Consider the following 17845-nt stretch of genomic DNA (forward strand, 5'->3'; position numbering starts at 1 on the left):
CTTTTGTCAAATTTGTGCTTATGTTATTTCATTTATTATTCAACCATTTAATGACTGTGTAATAGTTATAAATATGTACTACTGTTTATAGTCGGTGTACTATTAGGGGGTTATTTATCAAAGTCCGATTTTATGTCAACATTTTCTGCTACAAATTCCGATGAAATCCGCTCAGGTTTTGTACACTTATTTATTATTACATTTTCCCGAAAATTTGCTTTGCGGGAAAAAATTAGTTTTTCACTATTTTTTAGAATTTTTGCACCAAAAAACTCAGATTTCTTATGCTTTTTTGCTCGAAACTTTGGGGTATTGCATGAAACCCAGTCCACATCAAAAAATCATTGGGACTTCTCCCCTTGACTTATATGCAACCTCGACAGGTCTCAGATGCCGGATTTTCAGACTTTTCTGAATTTTTCTGATTTTTTAAAAGTCAGATTTTATAAAAAAAAAATCACAAATTTTTCATGATTTTTGCATTCAGAGTTTAGTAAATAACCCCCTTAGTGTGTGAATGGTTTGCATGGAAATGTTTTTGTTTCTATGTACATAAATATATTTTAGGTACAAGCATATCAGAGGCAAGCCAGATTAGAATCTATAGCAAAAGCTAAATTTAAAGGGAAGTTCACCTTTTAAATGTTATAATATTATACATTGTCTTTCCAGGTCTTTATTTTATATTATTTTTAAGTTTTTTCCACTTCAGCTTTCATAATGTTGCCTGTTTACCTAAAGATCACATCACACTCACAGATAGATTTGGGTGAAGTTGCCCTTTAAAGAGTGCTTTTTAAGATTTTAGAAGATCCAGTAACATGAAAAAAATAAATCACGAAACATATAGTATGTTACTTTCTTCTTAAAGGTAATATATAGTACTATTAGTATAAAGCAGATCAATCTTGGTTCCTATTTTTTTGTCAGATGTCTGTGTAGTTGCCTCTGTGCTACAGAAAATGTGTTTTATTATTAGAGAGAAAGAGATATTGTTTTTAAAAATTTTAATTATTTGTTTTAAATGGAGTTTATGGTAGATGGCCTTCCTGTAAATCAATTTGCTACTATTTATGCTGGCATAACATTCCAATATTCTCTTCAGCATTTTGATTGTTTAAATATTGTTTATTATTAGAGAGAAAGAGATATTGTTTTTAAAAATTTTAATTATTTGCTTTAAATGGAGTTTATGGTAGATGACCTTCCTGTAATTCAAAGCCTTTTGGAAAAAAGCGTTCATGGATAAGGATCCCATACCTGTATTTTTTGTGGTAAATAATTCTAAAATATTTAAAATATAATCCAGTACTCTTATATTGGTAATTGCTAGGTACTTCAATCTCACTGGATCAACCATGCAGATTGTCAAAAGTTTGGCAACCTTGGTTTGCTATACTATCCCATGTGTTCTAGATTGTGATTGTTCTCTTTAATTAGTGCCAATTACTTGTACAGTATATGAAAAGAGGTTATGTCTGACAACCATTATTTCTGAGATTGTTTCATTGGTAAGGGAAAACATGGTGATTGATTTTTTGGTGCCCCCACTCTGAAGTTCTAGTGTAGTAGTAGCTTGGTGCTGGCCTTGATCAATTTTAATAATGTTGTTCCTATATGTGTAATTCAAGCTTGGAGCCTATCTAGGCAGTTGATTTGGCTTATTAAATTATTATTTAATTCTGGATAGAATTGACATTTCCTAGGTGGTGTTGGGACCCTGTATTTCCTTGGAGCAAATGTTTCATTACTTTTTTCTTCTGAATATTTTAATCTCACCAAAAATTGCAAAACTTCTAGGATAATAAAAGTATAATTAAAAATCACCTTATTACAAATGTAATGAATGTCCATTGTTATGCTAAGAAATGTACCCAGATCATTTTGTTTGTGTGTTTAATATATTATTAAACACAAATCACTAATCAATTTGCTACTATTTATTCTGGCATAACATTCCAATATTCTCTTCAGCATTTTGATTGTTTAAATAATTGTGTTGTTTTCCCCCTTGATCTCATGTAACAACCTCAAACACAAAGCAGAATGAGCCTGGAATTTTTTTAGACTGCCTAAAATAATGTTTTCCGTGTTGCCAGTAAGATCCTTCCTTTATATTAATTTGTTTCCTATTTAAATATTGAATTTTTTTTAAAAGACATTGACACTTTTTTTTTAGCAGTTTTTCATTTTGAGCATTTTTAAATAGGCCCCTATTTGCCCTTTAGACCTCAAATCTGTTTGCAAATGTGAAATGTTAAACGTTTATACATATTCTCTTTACATTCTGTCCAACTTTTTTAATGCTCAAAACTTTTTTAAGCACTCTTATTTAGAATTATTTCTCTGACCATTGCTGTCTAAAATACTGGATTGATGAGAATAAATTATACAAAACAAACCCACACATATAGTTGGAAAAAGATTCCAATTGATGACATAGCTTGTTAATTACTAGAAGTGATTCCTTGGGGTATATTTATCAAAGAGATGTGTATGTGTGAAAATGTGACTGGTACAAGGTGAATAAGCAGAAACAAGGTACATTCTAGTTAAATATGTATGACTTATTAGAGCTAGTGTGTAATAAAGGGCTTACTAAACACACAGAAAGGTATAATTTTTAGCACTTGAGCATCAATACACCTTTCGATGCCTTTAACAATGATACAGATTTCCTTTTATATTTAATTACAATGGATTTCCGGTCTGTGGTTTGCCTTTGTAGAGTATGAAGGCTGTGTCTAAGTGTTTCTTTCAGCAGTTTCGGAGAGGTCACTTTATCAACCCTGTCTTAAAACAAAATATGCAAATTGATGGATTAATTTTCTTACTATATATGAAAAAAAGAATTTGAAAGTCTAAACTTTCTTTATTTAGAAAATAGCAGCAAAGCAGATGTGCAGAGCCAAATTGGTTTTATTATTTTTAGCTGTATGGAAATGCCTATAATGAATGTCTGACTACTTTCCTTTCCCTTCTGCTTGCCACTCTTGCAGATGATAGTAAGTAGATATAATGTTTTCCTGTCTGGCCTACAATTTAGCTAGTCTCTTGTCAACTGTGAAACTTCTACTTTCCCTTCGTTTGTGCCCTGCTGGCATTCCCTTTGCTCTAGTCTCATCCCTATGTCTGTTTCAGCTGGTTTATACATGTTTCAACCTTTTCAGTGCTTCTATATGTGTTGCTATACCTTGTAGCTCTAACACTTGTGGATTCCCTTCTTTGCGTATCCCCATACCTTCCCTTGCATTCTAATGTGCTAGACCCTTTGTGTTGCTCAGGCTTTAAACAAAACCATATATTAGGGATGATATGTGGTGCAGCTCTAATAATTAGTTTTTTTTTGGTTTGCTGGTGGTATAAGGTTGAAGAAACTTTCTCAGAGTAAATTTGTGGCTTCCCAGCTGCTGGGTATACTGTGAGTTGCAATGCACAGCAGACCTTTATGTAATATTCCTGGGGCATGAATAAACAGTCCAAAGTATCTTCACTCATAATTTACTACTGGGTGCCCAGCCAAAACATGAATATACTATGTCAAGATGGACCCTCACATGTGCAGTTACTTACAGACATTTTCAGGTAATACTATTTGGGATTACCCCAAAGCACTCCCTAACGTGGATTGTGCTTCTTGTGATAGAAAAGCATAGAAGCAGAGTACCAGCCAACATGGATAGGGAATGTATTTGAACTGCCAGCTGCACTGTAGAAAATGGGAGAAATATCCTTAAAATTTATAATTGGTGCCTTCACTTTTGCTATGGTGTGGTTTCTCCATATGTGGTACAAAGTATAAAGTAAGTGTATTACAAAATAAAGTAAGTGTATTGATAGGATGAAACTTTGACAGAGGTCAGAGATACAGAGAATACCAAGTGATCTTTTGCTATGTAAGGAGATGTTGACCTACATGTTAAGTGATCTGCCACTCCTACTGGATCCTGGAGAACCTGGTTCAAATCTTTGTGGAAATTCCTTGTGACCCTTAATAAGTCACTTCATCTCCGATACTATGATGCCTTAATTGTTGTAGTTCTGGTAAAATACTTTGAATGTCCTGGGAGGAAATTGCTTTAAAAATATATCCCCTTGCCTTTGTAAAGGCAAGGACACACACATACGTTGTATCAGTGGAAAGGTTTACATAAATAGCCCCTAATTTTTCTAGAGCGTTCTTTCACCACCAACAACAAGTTATCCAGCCTGACTGTGGTCCTTGTGCTCCTCATGTCTCCTTGTGCTTCTCAAACACACACACAATGTCTGTGTCATATGCTTATTGCATTGTCTTGTGTGAACTATTGTTATCAGTGTTCACAACTCGTGTTGGTGAATATTCTATTTTATACACAATAGGAAGCATGCTAATATTCTTAAAAGTAAAACCCCACTGTTAGCAATACATTTCTACTACCAACAGTGCCTCTTCACTCACATCCCATATTTCTAATACTCAACAAATGTCCATAGTCTCATATCACAATCACATACAACATTACAATACACTTACTGACACTCAGTATGTATGTGTTGTCCCAATTAGTGACCAACTCTGACATGTTTCTGCAGGGGACGCTGCTGAGAAAACATGGCAAGGGAATAGAGAAGGTAAATGTGTACCCAGGCACTGGCAGAGGGATGCCAGAGGGTCAGGAACAGAGAATTGCAAGGATCAGAAAACCCTGTACAGCCAATGGTTTAGGCCAAACTTCCTCTGCTGTTATTCAAGGCATTCTTATAGCTCAATTACATAGATTACCCTTGTTAGCCAAAGTGCCTGCAAAAGCCCAGCTTTTATTCTGTTGTTGAACACTACAGCTAGCCTGTTTGCAACCTAAAGGCACAATGTTATACTTTTATAGACACTTGGTAAATATTTTCTATCAGTAAACATTCATTAATTATCTGGGATTAATGCAACCCCTATCTATGGAAATATAACACCATAAGGCTTCTTATTTCTTTATATTTTACAAGAGGGGTACATACTTTTTTATGATATATTGAGTTGTGATTCAAGTGACATCACTAAGCTCCAATTACTGATAATAGCACTAAGCACCGTTCATAAGGATACATTTTACAGATTATTCTTGGCTGTTGTGTATTATTTATGTGTGCGTGTAGCTTTATAGTGGTGTAAATGGGGAGCTTGTGAGTAAAGTTTAAGTGTAGGAAGTAATGTTTTATGATTGGAAAGTGTTATTGGTTGATAATGCTTGTGTGGTTATGGTATATGCTCTGGTTTCAGTTTGTGTGCATGTAGGTGTTTAGTTTGTATTTTCTGTTTGTGCTGTGCGTGAAAAATGAATTCTTATTTCACACCCACACTCATGTGTTAATCTCACACTTCTTTCTCCAGAGCAGGGTGAAGCTGCCGTACCACGCAGATGTAAGGACACTGTGTGTGTCTGTTTGTCTGTCTGCGCTTGCTCTTCTTTCTTCTGCCTTTCTCCCTCTGTTCTATGTACAGTTTTGACTCTCAGTTCTGCCTTTCTGTGATGTCCCCTTAATATCTTCTTTGTACACCAGAATATATTGTTGCTTTTATTCAATGTAGTACTAGAATGGAAACAGTAGACCTCTCACAGCATAGAGCTGGAAAACCTGGCATACAGATACTATTAGGGTGCAGCAAATTAATTTCTAGAAATGATGGGATGCTGCTCTACATAACTGTATTACATCTATAGAGAGTGATTATACGCATAATTATCACTGTACTGCATAAGTTGGCATGCCATACAAAAGGCATTTACTATATTTCAGAACTTATACACTGCCAACATCATCATCATATATAGTATTAGCTCTTTGCATTCATTTATACCAAACATTTTTTAAAAAGCATGGATTCTAAAATAAAAATGGTGTGTTTATAGACATACACCAGAGAAGTCAAAACTTGTCTTAACTCAGACCTACAACAGACACAATAAGTATATAGATACCTTAGAGCAAGGTTGTCCAAGTTGAGGCCTACAGGCCTGATGTGGCTCATCTAGGGATTTTTATGGCCCACAGTCTGTCTAAAAGCTTCACAGACTTCTTTGTATGACATCATAATTTCATATACACAGCTAGGGTTGCCACCTGGCCACTATTGTGCCCGTAAAAAATTATGCTCAATGCCAATGTTATTAATAGGAAAAAATGGCAAGAATAAAGGAAGGCCAGTATTTTTTTTGCCAGAAAAGGTGACAACCCTAACACTAGCCCTCAATCATGAGGTATGATTAACCAGTTACTGACTGAACAGGGATCAGGAAATTGCAGTTCTGCAAAGCAAGTTGTCTAACATTGCTTTATAATGATATGGGAAGAAGAAAAGCCCACAGTACTACAGTACTACAGAGGGATACACATTTAGGAAATTATGTAAAATCGATTTTAGATATTTTACTGTTTATTCCATTAGGAAATGTTTCTTCCCTTACAGGAAGATTTGGGAGGATCTTTAGAGAGAAGTTATATAGCAAGCAGCAATAGAAGAAGCTCAATGAGTTATAGTTTAGATCAGGGCTGCTCAATTGGAGGAAAACGCATGATTTTTATGGCCCTTTGTCTGTTCAAATGCTCCAGAGTTCATTGTTTGACATCATTTTAATCTGGCTCTTGAACATGATATATGAGAAATAATTGTCCCACCACAAAAGATAGGTTAAGGAAACTGTACATTGCGGTAGAATTATTACATAATTTAGGAGGAAGTGTTACATGAGCTTACAGAACTCTTTAGTTGCAGCACTTACTAACATGTTTTTCCTTATAGGCATATGAATACTTTCCATAGACACATTATTGTAACAATTTTGTGATGTCTTTTATTTAATACAGGGAACCCATCTTATCATTAATGCAGCCAAGGAACTGGGCCAGTTATCCAAACTAAAGGTATTATGAATGATTCAGTTAGATCTGTGTGACCTATGTGAGTTGTAAAGCATGCTAAAAGTACTAATTTCAAGATCTGTGTTTTAGGATCACATGGTGCGGGAGGAAGCTAAGAGCCTCACCCCAAAGCAGTGTGCAGTGGTGGAGCTTGCACTTGATACAATTAAGGTAAAACATATTCCATCTTTCACCAGAGTATTCATATACAGAAATCACTAGAATACTGCTCTTCTAGATACATTTACCTCTCCCAATTATTCTTACTATTTATTTACACAGCACTAACACATTTACACTTTGCAGAGATTGTATGCTCATGTCAGTCCCAGCAAATTCCCTTCAGTCCCTATCACATTCACACCCAATAAGGTCAGCTTCATAAGAAACAAGTAAGCCCAGCTTCTTCTAGATTTCCAAATATCTGAAATAATGTACAATATTTGTATATTCATCCTCTTACTATAATGCTTTTCATCTCTCCACAGTACTGTTTTAATTTGGTACACTTTCTAAATGACTTTAAATGAATGAATTTAAAAATGTGGGGTTTCATGTGAAATAAATACATGTTCTTTAAAATTGATTGGTTGGGCAAAACAGAATTGTAGGTTAAAGGTTGGGGTGTTATTTAGTAAGTGTCAAAGTGGCTACATAACAAAACAGATACTCTGTCCAGGTTGTTATATTTTTGTATGTGTTTTGTTTTATCTAACCTTGAAATTATAATATCCACAGCAATATTTCCATGCTGGAGGTGTTGGTCTCAAGAAGACTTTCCTGGAGAAGAGTCCAGACCTACAATCTCTACGCTATGCACTTTCTCTTTACACACAAGCAACTGATACGCTAATCAAAACCTTTGTCCAGACACAGTCTGCTCAGGGTGAGGTCTTGTTTTCTAATATGACTTGTGCAGAGTGGAGATAGCACAGTGTTAGATTATTAGTCATATTAATTATGTTGTATGTTAATTATGTTGTATTGTTGAATGTGTATTTGACGCAAAGGGAGTCTTGAAAGAAAATCCTCCTCAAGTATTAATTCCAGGACTCCCTAGAGTACACACATCTGTACCTTGCACCATATACCTAATGCCAACCCACTAATTTAGCCTGTTTTGATGTACTGCAAGTAGGTATGTGTTAAAAAGAGAATGTATAGGAAAATGTTTTGCTAATTGCAACACACACACACACATTATGTTCCTAGTTTCTAGCCTGCAGTGATAGAGAGGTATGTTGAGTTGCTAAAGGGGGGACAGGACAGGCTGCAGATCAGGATACAGGAGTTTTGGTGCTGTATGGGTATACAGTATTGTAATGTGTATGTATGTACATGTGTATAGGCTAATGTACATGTGAAAAATGTCACCGTGTACAGATTCACAATGAACTTCCATGGCTCAAATTTTTGCAAAACTTGGTAAAAAATGGCTCATTTGAAGATGCATACGTCTCTCCTTCCACATCTGGAGCCACCCACTGTCTATTTAAGGACATACACATAAATATATGTTTTATTAATTTTAATGTGGGATACAAAGCACCCAGCTATTATCTGTTTTGCCCTCCCAAAGCAGAAACAAGGTGCCACAAAAAACGGCCATAGACTCTAATGTAGTTTGCTACAAAAATGACGCATGACAAAATATGAGCGACAAAAAAGGTTTGCAAATCTTTTGGCAGTTTTATACATTTTTTGGCAAAGTGAAACTGAACAGATTTGCTCATCACTATGTACAAACAAAATCGGGAGCAAAGAGAAAAACAAAAAAAGGACACAAACTAGCCACAGAGATGGGGCTGCATTGTAGAATGGGGCTGCACGCAAAGCTGTGTAAACTGGTAAACTAAGATAAAAATTGTAAAGGATGCATATACAGTATGTGAGGTAAATATTTACTGTATTCATCTTAAATAATTGCATTATTTTCTACAACTGTAAAAGGTTATTTTCAGAGCATCAATGCTGCTATATTGGATCTGGATGGGTACAATAACAGGAACTATCATATGATAATCAGGTTCAGTCTGAAAGTCAGATTAGGCCCTGGCATTTTAAGTAAAAATAAGCCCATCCAACATCCAGGCCTGATCATATTATATGATGAAAATGTAAACTAAATGTACATAACTGTGTATAATCTCATTCCTTACTGACATCCCTTGCCCCTTCCTCACACTTGTTCCCTCTTTTCTCTCTTTGTCACTTCCACCTCAGTTCATGGTGGTAAAGGTATTAGGTTTACACTTAATGAAGAGACTTATCCAGAAAAGGGTATGTCCCAGGAGCAAAGGATTTCAGGAGCATGCACTTCCTTGTCATATCACAGTTCCTTTTACGCCACTCAAGCTTGGAACACCTTATGATCGCTTAGGATTTAATGGGGGGTAGCATGTTGAAACTCCAGTCTCACTTGGCAGCCAACGTGGAGATGTCACTTTAAAAAAACAAAAAACCCCACTAAACTGCAGTGTATGCTTAATCACTCTTCTTTCAAGCAGACCTTCATTTTTTTTATAGTTTTTAAGATAGAAATGGTTTTTAAGGGTGCTTCCTCAGCCTAACATTTTCGCCTACTGCAAACAGCTTGCCCATGTTGTAATCAATTAAGCAGTACAAATCTATTAAGAACTGATAGAATCAGTGTGTTAGTTGCAGCTGCAGGAATATGTTAGATTGAACAAAAATACAAAATAATCTACACTGTTTGTGAGACAGATTCATTACACAAGCACTACAATTTAATAGATAATAACAGCCAGAGTTTTAAATATCAAACTGCAGCACTCTTTCAGTACCAGAGTCCTAATAATAAGTAGCATCTGCAATGCTGACATCAATTCTTTCTCTTCTCTTACCTGAAACATTCTCTTGCTAGAGCATGTCTTCCAGCATTTTATTCTCATGCCCTGGTGTGCATACTGATAAAAGAGCAGGTGTAACAAAGCTATTGGGGGTGTTCTGTAACAGTGTGTTTCAGGTAACCAAGCATGAGTCTAACTATCATTTTAAAATGGCACAAATACATTGCCTGTGCTGTGCCAGCAAATCTGGTGCTGCCAAGACAACTTCTTATATAGTAGTTGCCAGAGTGAGACTGAAGCAATTAAAGCATTCTTCTGCCAGATATGCCTAATGATCATGCTACCTGGGCCCTTTGACAGCCATGGAATGGGAACTGAATTCATATATCCCACAACTAAGTGTAGGACTAAGAGTACCCTCTGCCTGTAGAAAGCATGAAATACAGCCAAATGCACCCAATCTAAATATGGCTGCTGAAATCATAATTGTATTCTTTTGGTTGCACTTAGCAAGGTTGGTTATGGCAGAGATACTCAGTCTTATTATGATTATTAATAATTGAAAAAGGCCATAGCCTCTTCTAGGCACTGTAGTTAATGAGACTTGACTCTACATAGCCATGCTTCTTACTAGCCATCAAAGATGTGTTGGCAAGCACATCTGTGGGTATGAGTTCTTTCTTTCTTTCTTTCTTTCTTTCTTTCTTTCTTTCTTTCTTTCTTTCTTTCTTTCTTTCTTTCTTTCTTTCTTTAAAAAATGGAAAGATAAGTTATGCACTGCATGTTGCACCCAAAGTGCATGCAGAAGTGATAAGGTCCCCAAAGCATCCCCTAAATTTTTTTGCATAAAATCAATGTTATGCAAAACCCAGGCTTCCCAATACTCTCTCACAATGTTTGTACTGCTGGCAGGAGTTTAAAAAATGATTTAACAATGTTCACAGACTACAAGCAATTATTTTTAATAGTAGCTGGTATTCTATCCCATGTCCCATTCTGGAGTCAAAACCCTGCCATCAGTTGCATTCAGATGAGTGGGTGATCTGTGTTTTAAAGGTGTCATGGTAACTTATTATGTTTACTTTCACCAGGATCTGGGGTGGATGATTCTGTTGGGGAAGTTTCTATCCATGTGGAGTTATTTACTCACCCAGGAACAGGAGAGCACAAGATCAGCGTAAAGGGTAAGAGAAGTTGACTGTAATCAGAAAGAACCAAATTAATTACCAATAATTATGAGAGAACTGATGGGCAGACAGGGAAAGGAATGGATTAAACAAACCATGTCAAAATCAAATATTCCATATGTGATTTATTATTTTGTTCTTATGTCAAATTTCTTCCCCCTTCCAGTTGTGGCCGCTAATGACCTTAAATGGCAGACCTCAGGGATTTTCCGTCCCTTTATTGAGGTAAACATAATTGGTCCAAATTTGAGTGACAAGAAAAGGAAATTTACCACCAAATCCAAGAATAACAGCTGGGCCCCAAAATATAATGAGAGCTTCCAATTGTAAGTGAACTTCAAGTTTTATCAACCACTAGCCCACATGCAACAGCAATTTTACTGTTTTCCAATACATGCATAATTGTTTTTAATGGAAAATGCAGTGCTTTACAGTACAGTTAAGAATCATACTTTACAGGAAATAGATACAGTACAGTAATAATTAATATAAGTGCACCAGCAAAAAATGAACAGAAGAAATCCCTTCTCTAAAGAAATTCCAATCTCACTGGTTGGCTGGACAAAGAAACAGAATTAGCAGTTATTTGCTTGAGTGCATATTAGCAGGGGATTTACTTTTGAAATTATGATAAAGACATTGTGTATGACATATTTTTTTAGGGGCAAGAAGTCTCAAAGAAAGGATAGTACATACAGAATGACTTTGGGTCTTGGTCAGACAGCTCGGACAGTCAGCAGAGCAAGAGGCACAAAGGTTCATAATGGAAAACTAGGTGTACAATGGAATGTAATATATTACATAAAGACAGGTGCCTAGAGACAGGGTTAGGTGTCATTTGGTTAATAATTAAAATTAAGTTTGCCAGGGAAGTGTGTTGAGTTAATTGAAAAACTGGAGAAAAAAGGGTTCATTAACAGGTCTGAAAAAGATGCATAGGAGGAATCTGGCACTTATAGCTGTACTTATGCAGTTACCCTTCGCAGCAAGCCAAAATATTTTGTGTATTGATTCTTCTTTTCTTCTCTTCTTGTTTCACAGTACCCTGGGTAATGAAACTGGTCCAGAGAGTTATGAGCTACAAGTGTGTGTAAAAGATTACTGTTTTGCTCGGGAAGACCGCACAGTGGGAATGGCTGTCATGCAACTACGAGATCTGGCACAGAGGGGTAGCTGCGCTTGTTGGCTCCCTCTTGGCCGTCGCATTCATATGGATGAGACAGGACTGACTATCTTGCGCATATTATCACAAAGAAACAATGACGAGGTGGCCAAAGAGTTTGTTAAACTCAAATCTGACACCCGCTCTCCAGAGGAGGGGAGCTAGGGAGTGAAGCATAAATAATACCTCACTCCGCCTCCTAAGAATAATCCATTCACTGCCTTGCACCCCAGGCCCAGACTGTACATAGATGAGCTACAATCGACAACACGTGTTTATCCCTGTCACTTCACAGGCACGTGTCCGGTTCTGCCTATTGCTCCTTTACACCTTTTTAGCAGTGCCGAGGTCATGTTCTGTACAAATACACCTGCACACAAAACACACATTAAGGGCTGCGTTCAAATGTGCCATTGTGTTAATGTTCTCCCTGCTGGATCACACAAGCACAGTAATCGAAGGAGCCTTAACTACTTATTTGCATCACATTGAAGGGAGGTTAAGTGCCCCCTGACAGTGATAATGTTAACAGTTTGAGAGACCATGTTCCCCTTAGAAAAAGGATAAACATTACCCTCCCTTCATGACCAATCCTTTAAAATTGCCTGCATCCCAACCTGCTGTGTATATAGGAAATCCCTTGTACCAGTGTCTTATTCTGTGCAATGGTGCTGCATGGGTATTTGTTTTCTATGAGAACCACCTAAAACCAACCTCCAGAGCTCTTGGTAGTACCCATTCACCTTTTGCCTGTCTTAATGCTATGGACAAAAAGGCCAACTGCCAATATGGTGCAGTAAAGAGACACTGCCGGCTGCCCAGATATTGACATATGCCTTTCCCAAAAACTGCCCAAATCATCCAGCACTGAATAGTTTACAGTCTCCAGTCCTCCATCCCAGGGTAGGAAGGGCAACCACTTCAGTCCCTCACACACTGCACAAGGGATTGGAGCTCATGTGATTTGATTTTATTGTGGCATGTTGTGTTCATGGAGAGATGCCGCAAATATTCCCTTGATATTTCTCATTTTCTGTACATAAAGCACCTCTATTTCATCCTTGTTCCCTGAGTGCATGTGGAACAGTTTTGCACTAATTTGGACATTTTTTGTCTCTGTAAAAATATTTTATTATAACAGCCATTAAATAAAAAGAAATAAAAACACTCTGTGTCTGGTTTTATGAATTATAAATAGGTATGGGATATATTTTTCTCTATAATAATGAAACAGTTCTTTTAATAATGGTAATTATGCTGCATAAATCAATATTGGTAGTAAAACAATCCTTTTGGGTTTGTTTAATATTCCAGTATTTTTTATTTGACTTTAGGTATGGTTATCAAAATCACATAAAAAACTCTTATCTTGAAAACCCCAGGCCCCAAGCATACTGGATAATATATCCATAATATTTAGGATCTTTGAATATGCCTGTGTGATCCAAATCATCCATTGGACACAGTTTTTCCTTTCTTCTTGTGAAAGTCTATAATATAATAATGTTTACTACCCAACATCTCACGATTCACTGCATGATGACAAAACTCTTGCAGTGAAAATTCACATTTACAGAAATAGAAAACTCTATTGCAATACTACTGCCTCCAACTGTAATTTGCATATGATGTATAAGTATTTCTAAATATAACTATAGCTATTTGACTGTTTTCAAATGATGGGTGGAAAACTGTTTTATGAAATATAACTACATGTATTTTTTTAAATAACATTTTTATGAAAGTAGAATCCAGTTGACTAGAAATTCAAAACATTTTCAATCAAGCCCAGGATTCCACCTACTGGTATTAAACAGTGGGATCATGTGTGTTTGGGGGGGGGAGAGGAAAATCAGCCATATCTATGTAAGTTAATAGTTTTGCTTTGATTCCATAAATAGAAGCCAGGAAAGCAACACTCTGCAAAATGTTGTCAACTGGTCAAAAGTAACCATCGATAGTTCTTCAAATATATACAGCACGTTCAGCTTTTGAGCCCACTCTTTCCCTTTTGAAAGGAAAGATGAATTTCCAATGTAAAGGTATTTAAGATTTTGCAGCATTTAAAAGAGTGTAATTCCTACATTCTCATGGTCTTTACTTTCTTTTCAGTCTTTCCTGTGCTCGTTTTCCTGTATCTGATGTGTTATGAATAAAAAAATCTGTATGTTGTTTTAATTCTGCTTTCCTGGATGTCAGATCCTGTTGTCTCCGCAAAGTGTTGGACATTTTTAAAATTGTAATTTTGTTTTGCCTGTCTGGTTGCCCTAATACCCTGAATCCTTGTCTATAAGACTATTAGTTTACCATATTAGTGGATATCGCTATTTTATCATGTAATAATTCCACAGAAATGGTTCTCTTTCAACTGTTCAACACCTATAACATCCCAGAGGTGTCTATTACAGTTAACTCCATTATCAACTCATCTCCTAGGCCTTGGGATTCTGCTTGATTCTGCTGATTCACTCCTCATATCCAATCAATAACAACAAATTATGACCCAAAATGCCACCAAAATTCTGATTTACTCAACAAATTGCTTATTGATTGTTGTCCCTTTCTTTTAATTGGCCTTCCCCTCCTGTCCATAATTAATGATTCTACCAGGCTCATGCACCTTAGAAAGCAATCATCCATTGCTCTGCCACTTCCACTACCATTCAGAATAAAATTCAGACTAATGACTCTGACATTCAATGCAGTTCACGATTTGCTCCACCCTTCATCTCTGAACCTACCTTCAAATACTCACCAATCTACTAGTTTCTATCTCAAGACTTTGTTAGTGCTGCACCTCTTCTCTGGAATTCCATCCCATGTTCCATCCAACTCCCAATATTTCTGCCCTTACTGATCTCTCAAAACACCTTGATTTAGAGCAGGGGTGTCCAACCACATGCGGCCAAGTATGGATATGAACGCGGCCCAGCTTGAAATGCTCAGTTCCCGAGGAAACATCATGTCGCAAAGGATATGGTCTCCCAGACCGAATAGGCCTGCCTCCTGCCACTACTTGGTACCTGACATTGGCAATTCAGCTTGTTGTGCCTGTTGCACTCTGGTTGGCGCATGTCTGACTTGTGCTCTTAACGTTCCTGTTTTTATGCATTGCAAAAACATGCATTACATAAATTTGCTACACATTGTATGTAGAAGGAGAGAGAAAAGGAAGGGAAGGGGAAAAAAGAAATAAGTGAAGAAATAAAGGTATGGAAATAGGAGAAAACAAGAGAGCGAAATAACACTTTATGCTCTCTAAGTCCAGACACATTAACCACCTCAGTCTGTTGTCTTGTTAGGAACAGGCTTACTATGCCAGGTTGTAACAATGTAGGGACCTATGTAGTCCCTACATTGTTAGGATGGGGGACTCTGTCCAGTTAGTAATAATATAGTGAATAAAGTACCCCCTCTTGTAAAATATAAGGATATTATAAGTTACAGAGGAGTTTCACGACCATATAAAAACACGAGGCCGAAGGCCGAGTGTTTTTATACAGGTCATGGAACTCCGAGGTAACTTATAATATCCTCATATTTTGCAACTGGGGGTACTTTATTAATTATAATACACAAAATTCAATGAGTCATGTGACAGAAATGACATCAGAACTCACCGTTTATAACTGATGACATCAGAACTCCCCGTTTATAAGGATATAATTTACAGGATATTCATGGCTTTTGTGTATTATAATATAATACACAAAAGCCATGAATATCTTGTAAATTATCTCCTTATAAACGGGGAGTTCTGATGTCATCAGTTATAAACTGTGAGTTCTGATGTAATTTCTGTCACATAACTCATTGAAACGTGTGTATTATAATGAATAAAGTACCCCCAGTTGCAAAATATTCGGCCTTGTGTTTTTATATGGTCATGAAACTCCTTAGTAACTTATAATATCCTTATATTTTACAAGGTACTTTATTCACTTTATAATAAGTCTATCTAATATCCAGGTGTCCTATATTCCAATGTATAGCTCCATCTGGTTATACAACTGGTATTGTAGTTCTTTTCTGTGTAATTTCTTTACTTTTATAAATCAAAAGTATTTGTGTATTTCATGTGTGGCCCCAGACATTTTTTCTTTTTCCAATGTGGCCCAGGGAAGCCAAAAGGTTGGACACCCCTGCTTTAGAGAAACTTACTCTCATCAATCCTAGCATTCTGTCAGTATACATTACTATCATCTGCTAAATGCAATTTTCACCAAGAATTCCCCACGTTGACTTTTTTGCATTGATAAAAATCTTCTTTGCACTGGTGAACATTGACAACTTTTCTACATGTGAAATTTTTCCAGTGAATATAAACCAATTTAACAAGAGCATAAGAACAGATTTTAGCCAAGAAACATCTCTCCAGGTTTAGGTTGGCATCTGTCATAATAAATATAAGGCAGCCACTTTTGCATCTCATTATCTATGTCACATTCTCCTAATATCCCACATATGTCACTTTATGGCATAAATTCTCTAGAGAATATTCTGCATTACAATTGTAAGGTGAAACTACACTGGGGAATTTTCTCCAAGAGAAATTTCAACACATTTCTCTCCCAACAGTATACTTACCATTTTTAATATATATGAGATGGGTTGTGAAAATACACCGGATGAGCTGAGGTGCACATAGTGATGTTATATAAGGTGAAAATTCACCCTTAAAAATGCTAACTTGTGTCTCATATCTCTCCCTCTCCTATATGTGTTACAACATACTAATAATAATAATACTTCATACTTTTGTATAAACCAAAAGGGTCAATTGGAAATATACTGTAGTTTATGAATAGTGGTTTAGGTTTTGCTAATACAGTAGAACCCCCCATTTTACATTTTTCAGGGGACCAGGAGGCAAATCTGGCATTCACATGGCGTAAAATAAAACACACCTTGATAAATTTGCCATTTATTTTTCGCAGCTTTTTTTTTTTTTTGTAATGAATTTTGTTTTACACAGCATAATAAATATGCCCCTTGTCAACTGGTGTATTACTAACTGTCAATAAAATACTGGACAGCTGGTAACGGTTTGGAATACCAGTGTTTAGAGGACTGGCTGGATCAAAAAAAGCACTGATTTATGTGCATGCATACATGCATGCACATCTGTAGAATCTGTATTTTCAGGTTGAAAGCTGTCCACCACTGATCCCAACAGCTAAAGCATTTATAAAATACACAATATTGTACCACACAATCATTATCATTTAAATATTGCACATTACAAAAATATACTACACTGTGCAGAGACAAAATTCTGCCCCATTTCTAGAAAATACATTGTTCATTAAAACTAAACGTAGTTGTTATATGGTAGGATTATGGAGGTTTTTCATGAATATGTACCAGTATGGGACGTTTGATAATAGATCTTTCTGTAATTTGGATCTTCATACTTTAAGGGGCAGATTTATCAAAGGTCGAATTTCAAAGTGAAATATACTTCGAAATTCGACCATCGAATGGCTGTACTTCGAATATCGAAGTCGAAGTTTTTTTTTACTGAATTTGACCATTTTGGGTCGAAGTAAAATCGTTAGATCGAACTATTAAATCTTTCTAATCGAACGATTTTGAACGATTTCAGCGATCGATCGAAGATTTTACTTAGACTACAAAAAACGTAGAAAAATGCATTAGAAGGTTCCCATAGGCGAAGATAGCACTTCAGCAGGTTTAATTTGGCGAACTATTGAAGTCGAAGTTTTTTTAAAGAGACAGTACTTCAATTAACGAATATTCTAACTATTTTACTTCAAATTGAATTCAAA

At 36.2% G+C, this 17845-nt stretch overlaps 1 protein-coding gene across 9 annotated transcripts in view; it reads left to right on the forward strand.

The window, feature by feature from the left end:
- The window catches only part of LOC108712370 (protein unc-13 homolog A), a 68281-nt gene extending 55058 nt beyond the window's left edge, over positions 1-13223 (forward strand). For 2 of the 9 annotated variants that reach the window (XM_041561602.1, XM_041561625.1), the window contains 10 exons: positions 3000-3005; positions 4576-4614; positions 5369-5398; positions 6844-6900; positions 6988-7068; positions 7636-7783; positions 9121-9177; positions 10799-10891; positions 11061-11220; positions 11936-13223. In XM_041561602.1, the coding sequence (XP_041417536.1) occupies positions 3000-3005; positions 4576-4614; positions 5369-5398; positions 6844-6900; positions 6988-7068; positions 7636-7783; positions 9121-9177; positions 10799-10891; positions 11061-11220; positions 11936-12221 (957 nt within the window). In that variant the 3' untranslated portion in view covers positions 12222-13223. The remainder of the gene's footprint in view (positions 1-2999; positions 3006-4575; positions 4615-5368; positions 5399-6843; positions 6901-6987; positions 7069-7635; positions 7784-9120; positions 9178-10798; positions 10892-11060; positions 11221-11935) is intronic. The other 7 variants (XM_041561612.1, XM_041561642.1, XM_041561632.1 and 4 more) reach the window with 5 other exon arrangements.
- Positions 13224-17845: the final 4622 nt, after the last annotated feature.

This window comes from Xenopus laevis, chromosome 1L, assembly GCF_017654675.1.
Source record: "Xenopus laevis strain J_2021 chromosome 1L, Xenopus_laevis_v10.1, whole genome shotgun sequence".
Taxonomy (NCBI): Eukaryota; Metazoa; Chordata; class Amphibia; order Anura; family Pipidae; genus Xenopus; species Xenopus laevis.